This window comes from Colletotrichum gloeosporioides (assembly GCF_011800055.1).
Source record: "Colletotrichum gloeosporioides strain Lc1 chromosome Unknown consensus_90, whole genome shotgun sequence".
In the NCBI taxonomy this organism is placed as follows: Eukaryota; Fungi; Ascomycota; class Sordariomycetes; order Glomerellales; family Glomerellaceae; genus Colletotrichum; species Colletotrichum gloeosporioides.
Window position 1 is genome coordinate 85,500 of NW_025544735.1, and position 16,282 is coordinate 101,781.

General features: G+C 52.7%; 4 protein-coding genes and 1 pseudogene across 5 annotated transcripts; 3 read left to right on the forward strand and 2 right to left on the reverse strand.

Moving 5' to 3' along the window:
• Positions 1-884: 884 nt before the first annotated feature.
• Positions 885-3,006, forward strand: GCG54_00000327 (putative rhamnogalacturonate lyase A; the record flags this gene model as incomplete). Its single annotated transcript, XM_045400468.1, has 10 exons — positions 885-1,274; positions 1,330-1,405; positions 1,457-1,528; positions 1,576-1,625; positions 1,683-1,910; positions 1,962-2,277; positions 2,329-2,433; positions 2,489-2,711; positions 2,772-2,873; positions 2,934-3,006. The coding sequence occupies 10 exons, from the start codon at positions 885-887 to the stop codon at positions 3,004-3,006; spliced, it is 1,635 nt and encodes a 544-aa protein (XP_045258054.1).
• A 3,196-nt stretch (positions 3,007-6,202) lies between these two features.
• Positions 6,203-6,427, reverse strand: GCG54_00000328 (uncharacterized protein; the record flags this gene model as incomplete). Its single annotated transcript, XM_045400469.1, has 1 exon — positions 6,203-6,427. The coding sequence occupies one exon, from the start codon at positions 6,425-6,427 to the stop codon at positions 6,203-6,205; it is 225 nt and encodes a 74-aa protein (XP_045258055.1).
• A 941-nt stretch (positions 6,428-7,368) lies between these two features.
• On the forward strand, positions 7,369-8,070 carry GCG54_00000329 (uncharacterized protein; the record flags this gene model as incomplete). The annotated part of the gene is made up of 2 exons (XM_045400470.1): positions 7,369-7,611; positions 7,657-8,070. 2 exons carry the CDS (start codon positions 7,369-7,371, stop codon positions 8,068-8,070), a joined length of 657 nt encoding a protein of 218 aa, XP_045258056.1.
• A 1,794-nt stretch (positions 8,071-9,864) lies between these two features.
• GCG54_00000330 lies at positions 9,865-11,974 on the forward strand (annotated as a pseudogene). The gene is made up of 4 exons: positions 9,865-10,123; positions 10,182-10,249; positions 10,310-11,803; positions 11,868-11,974. Coding segments are annotated over exons 1-4 (1,928 nt in total).
• Positions 11,975-12,293: 319 nt separating this feature from the next.
• GCG54_00000331 (uncharacterized protein) lies at positions 12,294-13,268 on the reverse strand (the record flags this gene model as incomplete). The annotated part of the gene is made up of 2 exons (XM_045400471.1): positions 12,294-13,013; positions 13,161-13,268. The coding sequence occupies 2 exons, from the start codon at positions 13,266-13,268 to the stop codon at positions 12,294-12,296; spliced, it is 828 nt and encodes a 275-aa protein (XP_045258057.1).
• Between the last annotated feature and the right edge of the window lie 3,014 nt (positions 13,269-16,282).

Below are 16,282 nucleotides of genomic sequence, written 5' to 3' on the forward strand. Positions count from 1 at the left end.
GAAGCATCTGAAGAGCAGAATCAAGCCTTGGATCTTCGGGCGGGTGCAACCCTCAGGCCAAGGACTCGTCGGCAGTCAAACCGAGACCTCTGTGGAAACATCCACGAAGTTTAAGAAGATTGCGGGACAACGACGAACTGCCTAGTTCCAATAAACAATATGCTTGAATACTACCTTAAATGAGTCAAGGATGGAGGATGACGAGTACAATGCACAATAAACGTTGGTGGTGCGTTGGGAGAGCGGAGGGCTCCCTCGAATTCCACCAACCCGCTGGCACCTTTCACGGACGCTATTGTTCCACGATTCTTCTTTTGAATGACAAAAAGGATCCTAGAGGATTCGAAGGGGGTGGTTGTGAAATGGGCAGAAAAAGCACTCTGGAATCTCGGAGCCGGGGTGATGGGTGTAGACCGGATATGACAAGTGGGGTGAAGGACCGCGGACTTGAGGCCCGGTAGGGCTACTGCCTCCGAGAACCCATGGCCGGCAGGACAGCTCAAGCACGCACCACATCCTCTTCCAGTGTAACACCCAATCTATTCCACCAAAGACGTCTCATCAAGTGATCAAGCCTAAGGGGGGTTCCCAAGCACGCTATCGGCCGGTACGGCAAAAGATGTGGTCTTGGGAGCGGGCGGAGCGGATGAGCGGACAGGCGGGCACTTAATGAAGAGTTGGTGAACAAGGCCTCCTAGGGATGTGAGAAGCTAATATAATGGGACACTGCTGCGTTCCCGCTCTCTCTCGAAGGGGAGGGATCTCCTTCGTTGCTGTTGCTCTCGTGGCCCTCTGTCGTTATCTTACACCAGTAGGACCACACTGCAGCTGCGGTTCTTTCTTCACTCATTACCTGGACTCCGTCAATAAGAACAGCAACTACCATGTTTTTTCTCTCCCTGTTCTTCTCCTTGTTCTTCCTGCCCTCCGCCGTCTTCGCGGCCTGGGGCTGGACTGACAACGGCAGCGAATATGTGATCGACTCCGGCTCCGACCTGGTTATCAAGGTCACCAAGTGCTGCGGTGACATCTCCTCGCTCAACTACAAGGGCGTCGAGTACAACGGCTGGGGCGGCAAGAACTCTCACGTCGAGTCTGGTTTGGGTACCAGCACGGTCAGCATCACCAGTTACTCCAACGTGATCAAAGTCTCTGTCGTCCACGGTACTCTGAAGCATTGGATCTTTGTACGCTACGGCAACAATAATGTCTACCTCTTCACTAACAAGGCGGACGACTCCGTGTCTGCAATGCGTTACATCGTCAGAATCAAGGTCTGTGATAGGTCGAGAATGCCCGTCGGGGGTTTGAAGTTAACGGAAATGACAGGGCGGAATCTTCAGCCATGCCTCGACCGAGAGCGACTTCTACGATGCCGATAGCACCATCATCGAAGCCCAAGACAGTTAGTAGTATCTAAACATGGAGATGGTCAAGTTGTGCTAACTTTTCAAAGTCAATGTGAACAGCGCGGGTCTGACCAAGAGCAAGCACTACCAAGGCTCCAGCTATGGCCGAACCATCGACTGTAAGATTTCTTTCGAGACTCTCTTGAGACATACTGACTGTTTGAAGACGATTACGTCGGACGCACGAAGAGCGATGTCGGTTTGTTCATGATCAGAGTAAGTGTTGCGGTACAGATTTGCCTTCATGTGTCACCGCTAACATCTCAAACTTAGAGCAACCACGAGAAGGCCTCCGGCGGTCCCTTCTTCCGATCCCTCGTTCGCCGCGCCGATCCCACTGGAGAGGACTTGTACGACATCTATTACTATAACATGGGTCACACCGACCCCATGCGCACTGGTCTCCAGGGACCCTCCGTTATCTCTTTCACCAACGGCGAGGCCCCCAATAGCAATCTCTTCGCTCGCAAGGCCGACTGGTCCTGGTTCGATGACCTTGGTGTGAGTACAAAATCAGGCCTGATTCATGATCAATAGCTGATGTTTGCTTAGCTGGATGGTTGGGTCCCGGCTTCCGGCCGTGGTTATGCCAGTGGTGTTGGCCTGGCCAACATGAAGAGCGGCAAGACGTACGTCGTTGGCCTTAGCAACTCCAACGCTCAATACTGGGGCACAGCCGGTTCTGGTGGCGCCTGGTCTATCACAAAGGTCATTCCGGGCACCTACACCTTGACCGTTTACAAGGACGAGCTTGAGGTCGCCACTTCGTCTGTGACCATCACTGCAGGCAAGGGCACCGCTGTGAACACAATCACTTGTGTTGACCCTGAAGATGATGCTACTATCTGGCGTATCGGCGAGTGGGACGGTAAGTTTTGGCGCTAGAAAGTGTGGGTTCCGGTCTGACTATCTACAACAGGAACCCCCAAGGGCTTCCTCAACTTTGAGGATACCCCGGTAAAGCTTACATACATGCATCCCTCCGACACTCGCATTTCAACTTGGAACGCTGGAAACTTCATTGGTGAGTCTTCTGGGTCCAGCAATCATTCCTGGGTATGGAATCTAATTTCGCAAAGTCGGCACACACTCGGCCAACCGCTTCCCGGGTTACATGTGGAAGGAGGTTAACAGCGGCTACATCATCTACTTCAAGCTCACTACCGCGCAACTTGCAGCTGGTCACACTGTCCGTATTGGTATCACGGAAGGCTACATTGGCGGTCGGCCCTCCATCAATGTCAACTCTTGGGCCTCTGCCCTCCCTGCCGCCACCAACCAGGCCAGCACCCGATCTCTCACGTAAGTTCTCAAGGTTACACATGCTTCATTCAGAAAGTTTGAAACTAACAAAAATGCAAGTGTCGGAACATGGCGCGGCAACAATGTGAAATTGACTTACGCTGTGCCTCAAACCGCTTGGATCCAGAGCACAAGCGAGTGGCAGGTTCTCACTATCAACGTGTATGTCCACCCGTACCCCGGCTAAGTTTTTGTGTGGATCATACTAACTCTTCATAAAAGTATTTCCGGCAGCTCTGGCACAAAGTTTCTCAGCCCTGGCGTCTCGTTTGACGTGGTTGAGTTGCTTGCGTAAACCAGGCAAAGTCCACAGATACTCAGGAACTAAACGATCACCTACGTTTCGCGGTTGTTTTCACCGTCAAACTACTCCTATATTTTCTTGTCACATACATTTCTTCGTAGCTGTACATACTTCAGTGAATATATCGTTTGGGGCCTTGAGCTTTGCGTACATACCAATCAGATGCTCCTCGGAGACGCAAGTTTCTACATGTCTATGTGTTCTGTCGGGTCGAAAACTTTCAGTTCATATTGCAGCAAGTTTAAATCCTATAAAAGTTCAACGAGCAATGTCTATTTCTCACTTCAAAATTAGATGCTTTCCCTAAACAATTCTGTTTCATGTGAAGCTCCACCAGGTAATCCGCCGTTGCGCCAAGAGCGTCCCAAGGCGTTTATCGTTCCCGCATCCTCTCAATGATGTTGCAGCACGTGCTACATGGGAAAATCAAGGTTCTGTCTCCGTTTCTGCCCCCGGACCATCGTCTCATCGCAGTGGTGGATAGTAACTTGACTCATCATGGATCAGATGTTACAAAAGCGCTGCCAGATCTCGCGCATTGTTTTGGTCTTTGTAGGGTAGACTGGAAGCGGTATAGTCGTCCCAGTACCAATAAAGCCGAGGCCGATGTACCTATGTTCAACGATGGTAACACTGATGTCATTCGAGATGGGTGATTCGTTGAGTCAAAGATGTGTTGTCGTCGCCAGGCTTTCCAAAAGCAAGGTCTTGTAGTAGCTATGTGATATGAGTTAGCCAAGGCTCCGAACAATAGATCTGTGGTCTTTCCGGAAGACGAACTGGTCAAACCTCTATAGATATGGGCTTTTCTTCTAGATTTCCATTCCATTCATACGTCATATGCGTATGCCCACTATTCAAAATCGGCGTCTCCGTTTCTCATATCCTTTTCTATCTGTGTTCATACAAACGTCAGCTCCGTTTCGACTTAAGGTATCGTTTTCCTTACTCTTTCTAGGATCTGGCCACAACTCCCCTAAAACCTCGCATCAAGATCAAATTCATCAGGCGAGATCGAGCCACCAAACCCCAGATGACCATGAATGCTCTCCAACAACCACTTCCGAATCTCGTGGTCCGACACACTAGCCATTCGAGCCACCCGGGGGTTTCAGACGTTCCGTGCCGCGTATTGTGCGGGGTTGGTCGAGGTTGAGGTTGTCGATTGAATTGGGGTCGGCTATGAACCACATAGTCGGGTCGTGACCAAGTGCTTGGAGGGAGGTGAAAGGGAGCCGAGTCTTGTGAAGCGCAGCCAGAACAGTCCTGATCAGACCATACCCTAACTCCTTTGAATCCTTTGCAGCCTTTGGGTGGGTTAAAAGGTGGAAGATCGCGTCCTATGTGTATGTGCTGACGCGGTTGGTTGGGGTTTATTTGAAGAGCCCCAGAACAGACATCGATGAGTCGATCGCAGGGATATTGGCAACGACGACAAAACCAAGTATTGATTACACACATTGTGGCTGGTTTTGGTTGAGAGGCAGACGCGATGATGATGAGATCTGATGTTCGAACGGATAATTGTAGAAACGACCATTGAAAACAATGAGAATGAAGAGAAAATTTAGACGACCGGTATTTATGTAGCTCGTACTGACATTGATAGGCAACCTCTCAAGACCGCGGAGACACCTTTCTTGGTTGAGCTGAGGTCCCTGACTTGAACATCAAGGTAAATTTCAATGATGGCCAAAACGTAGATGTCCACGATGATGATCGAGTCGGTGCCTTGGGGGTTGTTAACACGATATCGACACTAAAAGGGATCGCAAAGTGTCCAATCAACTACAACTACCTCACCGGTCTCGCCTAGCAACTGAATAAAACTTTCGCCTAGTTACCCTTTGCTGTCCAATTGAGTTGAGCCCCTCTTGTTCATATCACCTAGACTTCATACACTGTACAATGCTAAGTTAAAAGATTGCCCTCTCAGCCTGCCAGAAACCTAGGACCTCCATTGCGTCCGGCCTTTCTTTTGGATCTTCCGCCATGCACCGATCTGTCATGCCCACCCACGCCGTGGGCATGTCCTCGGCGCCTTCCCAACTGATTTTGAGCTGGCTCGGATGCTCAATCTCATCGAAATCCATGTCCGGCTGACGCAAAAGCATCCACATCGCTCGGCCCAGCGCCCAAGACCCAGTGGATGTTCTGCACTCCAGCCAGGAAACACGTTCCAGGTGTTCCATGGATAGTCACCGAGTACGTCTTTCTCAGTATTGCGGCGCGGTGGGCCCTCATACTTGGCGTATCGAAGACGTTGGCGATTCCACCCATTGCCAACAAGGCCGCCGCCCCCTTCTTCCATCTCAACGTTCCAAGTTCCATCGGCTTCTGGTGCAATGGTCGTTGTTGGCGCATCGGTCTGCTCTCAGTCTCCTAGGACCAGGTTGCCGTCTTGGTTGATCAAGAAGTTGCCAGGCTTGATGTCCATGTGATACGTCTTGGCCTATCGATGAGTGTGGGCGACCGCCGCGGCCATGTCGATGCACCACCGGACCTTAGTAGTAAGGGGAATACGGGCTCCCAGGATGTTGCTCTTCTCTATGCGAGATCCCACATCGCCCCACTCGTAGAATGGCTGCAGTGTGCCGCAGACCACCCCGTCCTGATTGCCATACGTCACTAGCTTCGATGGAGCTGGAAGCACATTGGGATGCTTGGACATATTGCGAAATAGATTATTGGACCTGTGCCAGCCATGTATCATGTGGCGAATGGTTTTGTCGCCTTCATCATCAGTGTACGTTAAGAAAGTACGAAAGCCGATGCCTTTGAACACCATAAAGTCCTCGGAGCTTTTGTCCATGCGACGAATTCGAGTCGCACAGCCTCGCCCACCCAGCTGATCGTAGCGGACTATTGAGGCAAACTCAACTTGCTCGTCGTTCGGGAGCAGAGGGGTCTTGCCAACTTTCACGGTGTAAGTTACGGTCGACGAAGTGCCAGAAAGTGAGGGATGCGAGAGGGACGAAAACGGGAATAGGGAGAAAGACTGGAAATACATTCTTTCGTTGTCACGAAGATAGCTCATGTAGCGTTGAAAGAGTGGGTGAGAATAAGCATTCCAGCGCACATCGTTGGAAGAGCTTGCATCATCATGATGATCGACGGCGAAGACAACGTCTGGTTGCGAAGCCCGTTTGTCTGTCGAGCAGGCTGACCATACATCGCGAACCGCGTTTCACAAGGCCTCGCGCATGGCCGCGCTGTGCTCGAATGATTTCGAAACGTCATCGACTTCAATTCCATGCATACAAGCACAGATGTGATTCGCGAGAGAGGTCGGAGGCTTGGATGCGTCAAGAGAGAAACTGAAGATGATGGTGCGATCGTTGCCGTACCCTTGGGCGAAGACGGTCGTTTCGGCGTCATCGCCCCAAATCCACTCAGGGTGAAAGTCATTCATAGTGGCAATAGGATCGAGGTGATTGAATTGCAAGCACCACAGCCTTCTATGAGGAGAATAAGTTGGTAGACACGGGGGAAAGAATTGAGTGGGCGAGGTATGAGATGTCGCAGTTGGTGATGTTGGTAGTTCAGTGACCAATCTCAGTTCAAAAGTTTTGCGGGCACAAGCGAATCCAAAGCAGGTGCCCGCGCCTGTCTGCTTGGATGGTATCTGCCTTCGAGCATCAAGACGTCGCACAAGCATCTCAGCCTTTCACTGAGGCAAACACAGAAAGGAGTAAGACAAAACACATCTACGATCAAGAACAAACACCTCGCCATTCACATGCGTCAAAACACCAGAAATGGGAAATAATAACGACTGGCATTTCCGTCCCACTCCATCCTTCTTGACCATTTAGCTACTGTTGATATGAACACGAACTGACACAGTCCTTTACTCGATTTGAAGAGGAAGGGGCGGAAGTGAAGCTAGGCATTCCTCTACCAGACCCAATACAAAACCTTAATATATGCCTTGAGAGAGCACAAGAAAGATCCATTTCATACGCTATTCCATCTCAGAGGACACCTAGACACAGTTCTTAGAAAGGAAAGTCACAAGAACGAGACATTAATCACAATTTTCCATTTGATTTTATCATATGAGCATGTAATATTGCAGTTGTTGTGGTCATCAAATAATACAGATCCTTCTGATAGGGTCCTGCAAGAGAGCCAATATCCCATATAAGTGTGTTGCAATAAAACCAGGCTGTTGTTTTTGGGAGGGCTGACGTCAGTCATGCATGACGATGGATGGGCACTCGCTGCGATAAGCCGCATTTAGGCATCCAGAATGTGCCTTGGCGGTTGGGCCATTCAATGAACGGAGGTGAGAGCCCGTCAAACCGTGGAAATGAATATCATCTTCACTCCTTGATTCACTGTCTAAGGGCCATGGCTGTTTCGCAGACATCAGACGAAGTCCAGCTCAGAGTGCAGGAGTGGATGCAAGCTACCTCATATTCTGCAATCTCACTTACGTCGCTTACAGGAGGTCAAACCAACTTTACCTACCTCGCAAGGCTGAGGCAGGCATTTGACGGTAAAGATGGAAACAGGGCGATGGAAGTCATGGTTAAACATGGAGAAGCATACATGGCCCGGCATCCCATCAACTCCATCACGATCGAGCGTTGTGTAAGGCGATTTTTGCTATCCAGTAACTCAGCTAATACTTGATAGAATGTGGAGGCAGCTTGTTTGAAAAAGCTCGAGGCGATGTCTCTCCGCCTGCGTAGACAGGAGAGCTCCAGTATAACCGTCAAAAGCCCAATATGCTACCTCTACGATGAGGAAACGAATACGCAGATTCAAGAGTATCTGCCGAATGTGGTACACTTGAAGAAGCACCTTCTCAAGTTCCCTCCATCAGACGCGCCCATGGATCTACGTCCGCTATACCAGAACATTGGTAGCGCCATGGCTAAATACATTTCCAAATTTCATGAGCTCACGAACAGCATCTTGGAAAGCGACGGGCCGGATGGGACAGGCTCATCACTGAAGGAGGCCCTTTACAAAGACAACCAGATGCAGAAGTTGAAGCACATGATCAACTACGATTGGCTGCTCGAAAGAGCCGCCCAGTTCCCCTAGATCCTAGGCCACATGCGAGGCATATTTGAAGAAGTCAAGGGGCAGGCCTTAGAGGAGATACGCGGGGCCAATAAGACCTTGACGGTTATACATGGGGACTTCTGTCCACAGAAGTGGGTTAAAGCCGATTCCTACTACTTCAAACTTTGAGAATAACACTAGAACAGTGTCCTGATTTGTGACACACCACTCGCGGCCAACCTTGATACGTCTATATATGTGGTAGACTGGGAGAACGCCCAACTTGGAGTTCCAAGCATGGATCACGGGGAGATGCTGGGAGAGCTATACGCAATCTGGCTGTGTCAGGGGCCAGCAGCAAGCCTGTGGATTGCTGAGGGCTACTGCAGGGGACTAGATGACCTGTCGGACAGCTCAGCTCTCCGAATCGCCCTCCAGCTGGGGGTCCATCTCATCAGTTTTGGCACCATTTCGCGAGAAATGGAGACTTCTGAACAAACCCGAGATATTGCTCGGATCGGCAGTGAGTTTATTGCCAATGCTTGGGGTAAGAAGAAGGCGTGGTTCGAGCAGAGCGAACTATCCTTTTTGTTCCCGACGGTTTCTGGGGAGTGAGATTCGCGAGTACAAGAACTTTTAACTTAGTAGCAAGGATATGGTAGTCAGTCAGAAAACATCACGAGACCCTTACTATCTCAAACGCGCCCCGGGTGGTCATCTCTCTGCATCTTCTGGAGTCCAGATGCTGCCCCATCATTGAGCAATTGCCCGAAAGTTAAATCGAGAACTAGTTCTATTCCTGTCATTGAGAAAGGCTAAAACAAAACTCGAGGCTTACGATGGCTTCAAATCAAGTAGGAGGGCGGTTCAGAGTCTAAAAAGGAAGATTTGCGAGCAAAAACATACAACACCGGGCATTCGCCAGTCGTCACCGACCTGACTACTACTCCAGCCCTCATTGGCTTATCTATGGGAGAGCGGACGGGATCCCGAGTTTTCCAATGGGTATGGTCGTATGTGAAGGCATCGTGAAGTGAATTTGCCTATAACCTCAGAGCCGTGGTCGGGCTTGAAGAGGTGGCCGCATGTTTGGCCGCTTGTTTCTTCCAGTCGTGAGCTATGACAGACCTGGCAATATTCTTTGTTGCAAAGGCTCCTTGACAAAAAAGCCTTGTGGCTTTCTTATGTTACTTTCCATTTCAACGCGAAGAGTTGATTCGGAAGTTAAGGAAGTTGACGTTGCGCGTCGCAGAGTTGGCGTCTCATGATTGGCAATAGTTTCACGCCATTGGCCAACCAAGCCTCCCCAAGATCTGTGCAAGTGCAGTGCAGCAACCGGGGACCGAGGCACACCTCAGCGTATGCGACCTGAGGCGAACCCTGAACCGGCCCCCAGTGCAGAAAAAGGGGTATTGTCGATCACCCCCGCCAATTGGGACGCTCTAGAAGGCCAGAAATGCCCCGAATTTGCGGGCGGTGCAACTGGCAGGTTGCGCATTACGGGGGTCCCACGTAGCTTGTCTGAGCTTAGCTTAGCAGCCCTTCCAATGTCTCCAGCAGCTTGCTTCAAAAATAACCGTCCCGTCAATTGGACACATGGGACGGAAATGCGATCCACGGACACGAGACATCCCACGACGCCCCATTTCGACCGCCATCTGACCGGGAGAATCCAACTCACTTCTTCCAACAACACCAGTCCTGGGGACTCTCCGTATTCGATTGACAATGATCTAGAACCGTCACCTGCTGTCCTTCCCCCCCTCGTTCCCCACACGCGTCGAAGCTCCAAGCAGAGCGCTGCCAGCAGCAGCAGCAGAAAGCCCGCCCGCCATGGGTGGCCCGCTCACGTTCCTGAAGAGCATCTACGATCTCGACAACCTCGATACGCGCTTCACGAACTCCTCCTCCGTTCCATACAAGACCGTGATCGAGTCACGCAACGATCCGGCGCAGAGCAAAGAGTCAGCCACCAAAGCCCACAGCCGCGCGCAGCCGTCAAAATGGAGGCAACCCGAGTTTATCGTCTACCTCGCCTATATCGCAGGGGTGATACCGTATATGTTCTGGGTGGCCTGGGGAGTGTCGAGGCGTGAGTGGCTCATGGAGAGTCCTGACCTCGTAGCTATGCTAACGATATGTCACTGCAGCTTCTGACCCCCGATACCACAACTACGAGCGCTTCCTATCTGACGGCTGGATCCCGGGGCGTAAAATCGTAGGTCGCCCTCGACACCCCTCTACGAAGTGAAGCCTCCTGTAACACGATGCCTTCTAGGATGTTTCCGACTCGCAATATCATACCTTCCGCCAGAACCTTCCTTACATGGCCCTGCTCCTGACCTTCCACCCACTCCTCCGGAAGCTTTGGAACATCGTCTTCCCGATCCCGTCAGACCTATACAAGAAGTCGGTTACAGAACAAGGCGACGCCCGCCTCGAGCAGCGCGCTTCTTTTGACTACCGGTTTGCCATCGTGTTCCTCATCGCACTGCACGGCTTCTCCGCGTTCAAGGTCCTAGCAATTCTTTACATCAACTACCAGCTTGCCACGCGGCTCCCGCGAAGATACATCCCCGCTGCGACATGGATCTTCAACGTCTGCATGCTCTTCGCCAACGAGCTGAGCCAGGGATACAAGTTCGCCAACATTGCGCGGCACATCACACCACCCTCTGCGCACAAGGACCTACTAGAGGAAGACCCCTTCCTGGTGCGATGGGGTGTCTGGCTCGATTCCTACGGAGGGTTGATGGGCCGCTGGGAGATTCTCTTCAACATCACTGTTCTACGGCTCATCAGTTTCAACCTGGATTACTACTTTAGCTTGGACCACCGTGGCGGAAGCGCTCTCGAGGTAAGACTGAATCCACCTTCCCAAACACCTTGTTCAGCACTGAGATCCTTAAGAAGAAGCAACTTGACCCCGCCAATCTCTCCGAACGTGACCGCCTGGCCATTTCCGCCGCTCCCAAGGATTACTGCTTCCGTAATTACCTCGCCTACGCGATCTATGCGCCGCTGTATCTTGTTGGGCCCATCATGACCTTCAACGACTTCATCCACCAGCTCCGACACCCACCTGCCTCTGTCGAGACGGGCCGCACCATTCGCTACGCAGTCCGCTTTGCTCTCTGCCTGCTGGCAATGGAAATCGTGCTCCATTACGACTACGTATGCGCCATCTCGCACGCGGGGCCCAATTGGTCATCCTACACGCCCTCTCAGCTTTCCCTGCTCTCCTACTTTAACCTCCACATCATCTGGCTCAAACTCCTCCTCCCATGGCGCCTGTTCCGTCTATGGGCTCTCCTCGACGGCGTCGACGCGCCGGAGAACATGCTCCGCTGCGTCTCCAATAACTGGTCTCCAAAATCCTTCTGGAAGGCCTGGCATCGCTCTTACAACCGTTGGCTGATCCGCTACATATACATACCCCTGGGCGGTGCAAACTTCCGCTCCTGGGCCACGACCGTCCGATCAATAGCCACGTACCTCCTCGTCTTCACGTTTGTAGCATTGTGGCATGACATCCGCTTGCGCCTGCTGATCTGGGGCTGGCTCATCGTCCTGTTCCTCCTACCAGAGGTGCTCGCGGGAATGCTGTTCCCCGCGAGGAAGTGGGAGAACAGACCGAACCAGTACCGTTGGCTGTGTGGCATTGGCGCCGTTGCCAATGTGCTCATGATGATGACTGCCAACCTTGTTGGTTTCGCTGTTGGTTTAGATGGCCTGCAAAGCATTTTGCACGGTATCTTGCATGACTGGTCTGGTACGTTGCCTCAAAAGAACTCGCGCTCTACCTTTCGAGAGTGTCATACTAACACATTGCGTAGGCGTCATGTTTTTCGTAGGGGCATGTACCGCGCTCTTCATCGGCGTCCAAGTCATGTTCGAGATACGCGAGTCTGAGATGAGAAGAGGCATCTCGTTGAAGTGCTAAAACAAAAGAGAGCCCGATCATAGAAAGCCAGTTTTTTACGTCTTAAAATTACCTGTATTACCACACTAGACAGCTGACGCTGTTGTACACTACTACTACTTCTATGTCTGTCCTGTTCGTGCCTAGGTATAGATGGTGACAGGGACACCGATACCGTCCCTCGGGGTATAATGATCAATGCAGCCGCTCCCACCCGAATGCCCGACTCCTTGCAAGTCTTCTTTTTTATGAACGTGACCGGAAGCGCCAACCGTGTACTCGGCGCGGACAAATGGAAAATGTACAGACACACATGGACACATACACAAGCCGTGCATATCTAGTGCTTGCTGTTGATGGTGCCCAGCTCGGTATCGTAGTTGCGGAAACGCTGCTGGGCAAACTTGCCGTCCATGCCCAGCTTGCGCTCCGTCACCCACTCTCTGAGCCAGATAAGGCCCTTGACGACGAGGTAGAAGACGATACCGGCGACGGCGATGCCGATGATGTACGCCGCCGTCTTGCCGCTGCCGTTCTTCTGGATGTCGAGGAAGTCGTACGTGTAGAAGCCCTGCGTGGCGTGGGTGACGTAGGCGAGGGCCAGGTACAGGGCGAGGACGATGATGAGCCAGAGCATGTGCACCCACTCGAGCTGGGCGGCGCTCGTGCGGGGGATGATGATCTCGAACAGGGCGAAGCCCGAGTTCATTGCGTGCTGGGAGACGTTACTCCATGCGTTGAATTCCTCCTCGTACCAAGGACCCGAGTAGATAATCGCCCAGTACACAATCGTGACGATGAACGGGTAGGTGGTGATGGTCGTGTAGTAGAAGGCGTGGAGGGCCTGCAGAGGGCGCGGGAAGCGGTCGAGGAGAGGGGAGCCCGAGTGCGCGTAGGTGAAGGTGTGGATGGCGGAGACGAGGAAGTAGAAGGCTAGACCCCAGTAGGTGAGGACGGTGAAGTATGAGAAGCTCTGGCCGACAATCGTGCAGCCGCCATCCTCAGCGTGGGTGCATGTCCAACCGATGATGAAGAAGCGGGTGACGAAGATGTAGAGACTCTGTGGGGTCCATCGTTAGCTTCCAATTGAGAGAGGCATAGAGCGGGGTTGAAGCCAGGGAATGTTGTATCAAATTCGGGAGGATAGAGACAATAAAATGAACAGTCGTCTCGGGGATGCGAGGATAGGAGAAAAGTAAACACTCACAATCAGCGCGCGACAAGCAGCCAGCAGGTAGGGAGGCAGAAGCCACGAGGTCTCGAAGCGGTAGGATGGATCCCAGAGATCGTTCCCGAAGCGGAAGGCAGCGAACATCTTCATCTGCCCTGGAGGGAGGGGTTTTACACCGCTTGACGAGGTGCAAAAACCGTTATTTTCGCTTGTTGACGATGTTCAGGTTTTGGAGTTGAGCCCTGGGAGTGGGAGGATCGAGACCCAAGAGGTTTTTGAACGTGGTGGGCCTTGGCTCTCGGCGCGGGTCGTCAGGTCGCAAGGGTGTGCCTCCGTCGCCAGGAAAAGCGCAATCACGTCGCTGCCGGGGTGACCTGGCAGCCCGGGGCTTGCTGTCGACAGTACCGCGGTAGATGGGTTCAATGTCGTGTGCAACTTGGCGTTTATGAATGCCTGTGTATTTTGTGTATTCGTGTCCTAATAGAAAAGACTGACTGCAGAAGGACAGCGACAGCGGCGGAATGAATGCGAATGGGAAAAAGACATCTACGATATGTCGATGGTGAGGAGGAGCATTCCAAAGACGTCTCTCACACCTTCAGAGTGACCCGGAATGCAGTGCCGAGCTGACGATGGTAGTGTTCTATTTCAGCAAGCACGTCGGGACGCGATTAAGACACGGCCCCGGCGTTGTGGCTGATGCCGACGGGAAGTGGCCGTTTTTTACTGCCTGCTTCCTCTTTCGATAATCGGGGCCAGGGTCCTGGTCCCGAAAGAGGGTCTTGACCGTTGCTGCAGCTTGGTGGCCGGAGATGATGTGGGGAGCGAACGGTTCAGCACACATTTAGATTTAGAGCCCGATGTTGGGTGCGTGGTTGCTGAAAAGGGATGGAGCTACTTTTCAATCTTCCATCCGTCGAGAGTAGGCTTTCTGATGCCATAACCGACCACATCTCTTCATAATGATGGCCTAGCAGCATCTCTCAGCTGCAACCAGAAGATAGCTCAGCCTTGGTAACTAGTTCGACTTCCAAGTGCCCAAGTTTAGAGCCGGCTGCGCATCGCTGACGCCGGTCAGCACCTGGGACGTGGCTGCACGTGGCATCACTGAACTGGACCGCGATGAGGAACGTCTGATATCAGCGAAGGATGAGTGGGCGCCGTGACGCCCAATTGCTTTGATTGGCAAGGACAACAGCCAGCCAGTCAGCCAGCAGCAGCCACAGTGATGGCGTGTCCGATATGTCGGGGCTGAGGACCATCAGATTGCGGCTTGGACTAGACGCGCCGTCCTTCTCCCGTTGACCAGCGTGATCTTGAAATGTGAAGCCCTCATCGACGGGCTCGGAAAGCGTGCCTGTTGCGGGGTGAGGCTGATGCAGTCTTCGTGCAGGAGGCAGAAAATGGGACGCATCTTGGGTAAGCAGATTGCAGATCGATCCCCAGATGAACGGTCCGTCGATCAGAAAAGCGCTGCTCGGCCCAGCCCAGGGCGAGAGTGCCACAGGGGAACCACTTGTATGACGGGATCGAAAACCAGGACAGCCCTGGCACCTATCCGTACGCGAGCCAGCCGCGCTTGTCGTGAAGAGACTGCTGAATCGTAGGTGTCCGTCATTTCCGCGCTTGCGTTGGGGGGACGGAGAAGCGCGATGCATTTGCATCCGCCACTCTCCGACCCTGGGAAGAGAGCCACCACAAGCCGACATGGACTGCGAACAGCGGGCGGGTTGCCGCGCGAAGGGCAGCCGCAGGCCGAGGGCAGAGACCACTGAGTGCAGACGACGGCTGCTGCCACTGGGACCACTTGATGTGGCCATCGTGCAATCAATAACGTCCTTGGCGACGGTAAAGCGGAATCACCATCGTGCCAGGACTCCTTGGAGAGACGTGGATAGACAACAGATAGTTCCACGGCTAGTTCCATGGTCCACCTGCAACGGGGCCTGCTGCAGAATGTGGCCCGTTGCGATTTCTCATGCTCGTCATCTTGCCTTGCCATGTTCTGTCTGTCCCCGTTGTGCAGAGCCCCCCTTCCAGAACTCCAGAAGCCTCGTGTGAATGATGATGTCGTATCCTAGATCTCCAGAGGTGGGCTAAAAATCAATATTTTGCCAGCCCAATATCGACCATTGCTCATTGCAGCCGTGTGAGCCACCCAATTGGTCGTCTTAATCTGACTCGTCCGGGTCATCGGGTCAGACAAAATCGTCAGCGGGCCTCTTTGGTCATTTATTGATTTTAAGAGAGGTTGTGACAGTCGCTTCCATAAGCCTTCAGGTCCTGGGCGCCCTTAAGTAACGCCAGCCGGATGCAACGGGCGATTTGGTGTCAAGGCTGAACAACCATGTAAGAATAGCTTGGCCTGCCTCAAATGGAACCATGCTGGTTGCTCGCTGGCTATCACTGGCGGACTTCAATGAATCTCGTCATTGCAATTAGCACTCGTGTCGTCGTTGCCCGCACAGACTCGACCCCAAGGCCAAAGTCAAAGGCGTTGGAAACGAACCAGATGAGGCTCCCTCGTTCATCTCATCTTTCCTGCTACTTCGTCCCTCCTCATCTCCCCTGTTGCAGCCACGTCAAGGGATATCGTACCCAAATTTTGAAAAGCGGTCAACGGCTGGGGAAATAACAAGCCAGGGCCCAAATAGGCCATTGCCAATGCCAACGGGGGCCTAGATGTCCAATTTGATCAATCCATCGAGAAGGCATCAGGGGGGCGGCCATGGGGCAGACAGCGGGCTCCGTGGACGGGAGACAAGCCGATCGATCGGGTCAATGAGCCTATGTCCGGAGATGGAAATAAGCCCAGAGGGGAAGGGGGCCGGCCAGGCGTGGATGCGACCTCGTACAGCAACGGCCAAGTCCAGGAGACGGTGAGCATCATCGTTGTTGAGCGACACAGTCGGCGGTTTGAGACTCAGGAGTAGCTTCGCAGCTTCGACGACGGCGACGGGCCGTGCGGTCGGAGACAGGGTGTGTCAGCAGCTGCCAATCGAATGGCAGCAGGGCACAGATGGAAGATGGAAGTGCTGTGCTCAGGTGCTGTGTTGTGCGCTGTGCTGAATGGTCGAACAGTCGGGCAGTGTGTGGCACAAGCCGCTCCGTGACTCGTGCCGGTGTTGGCGGGCGATAGACGGCGACGGACGTGCCAC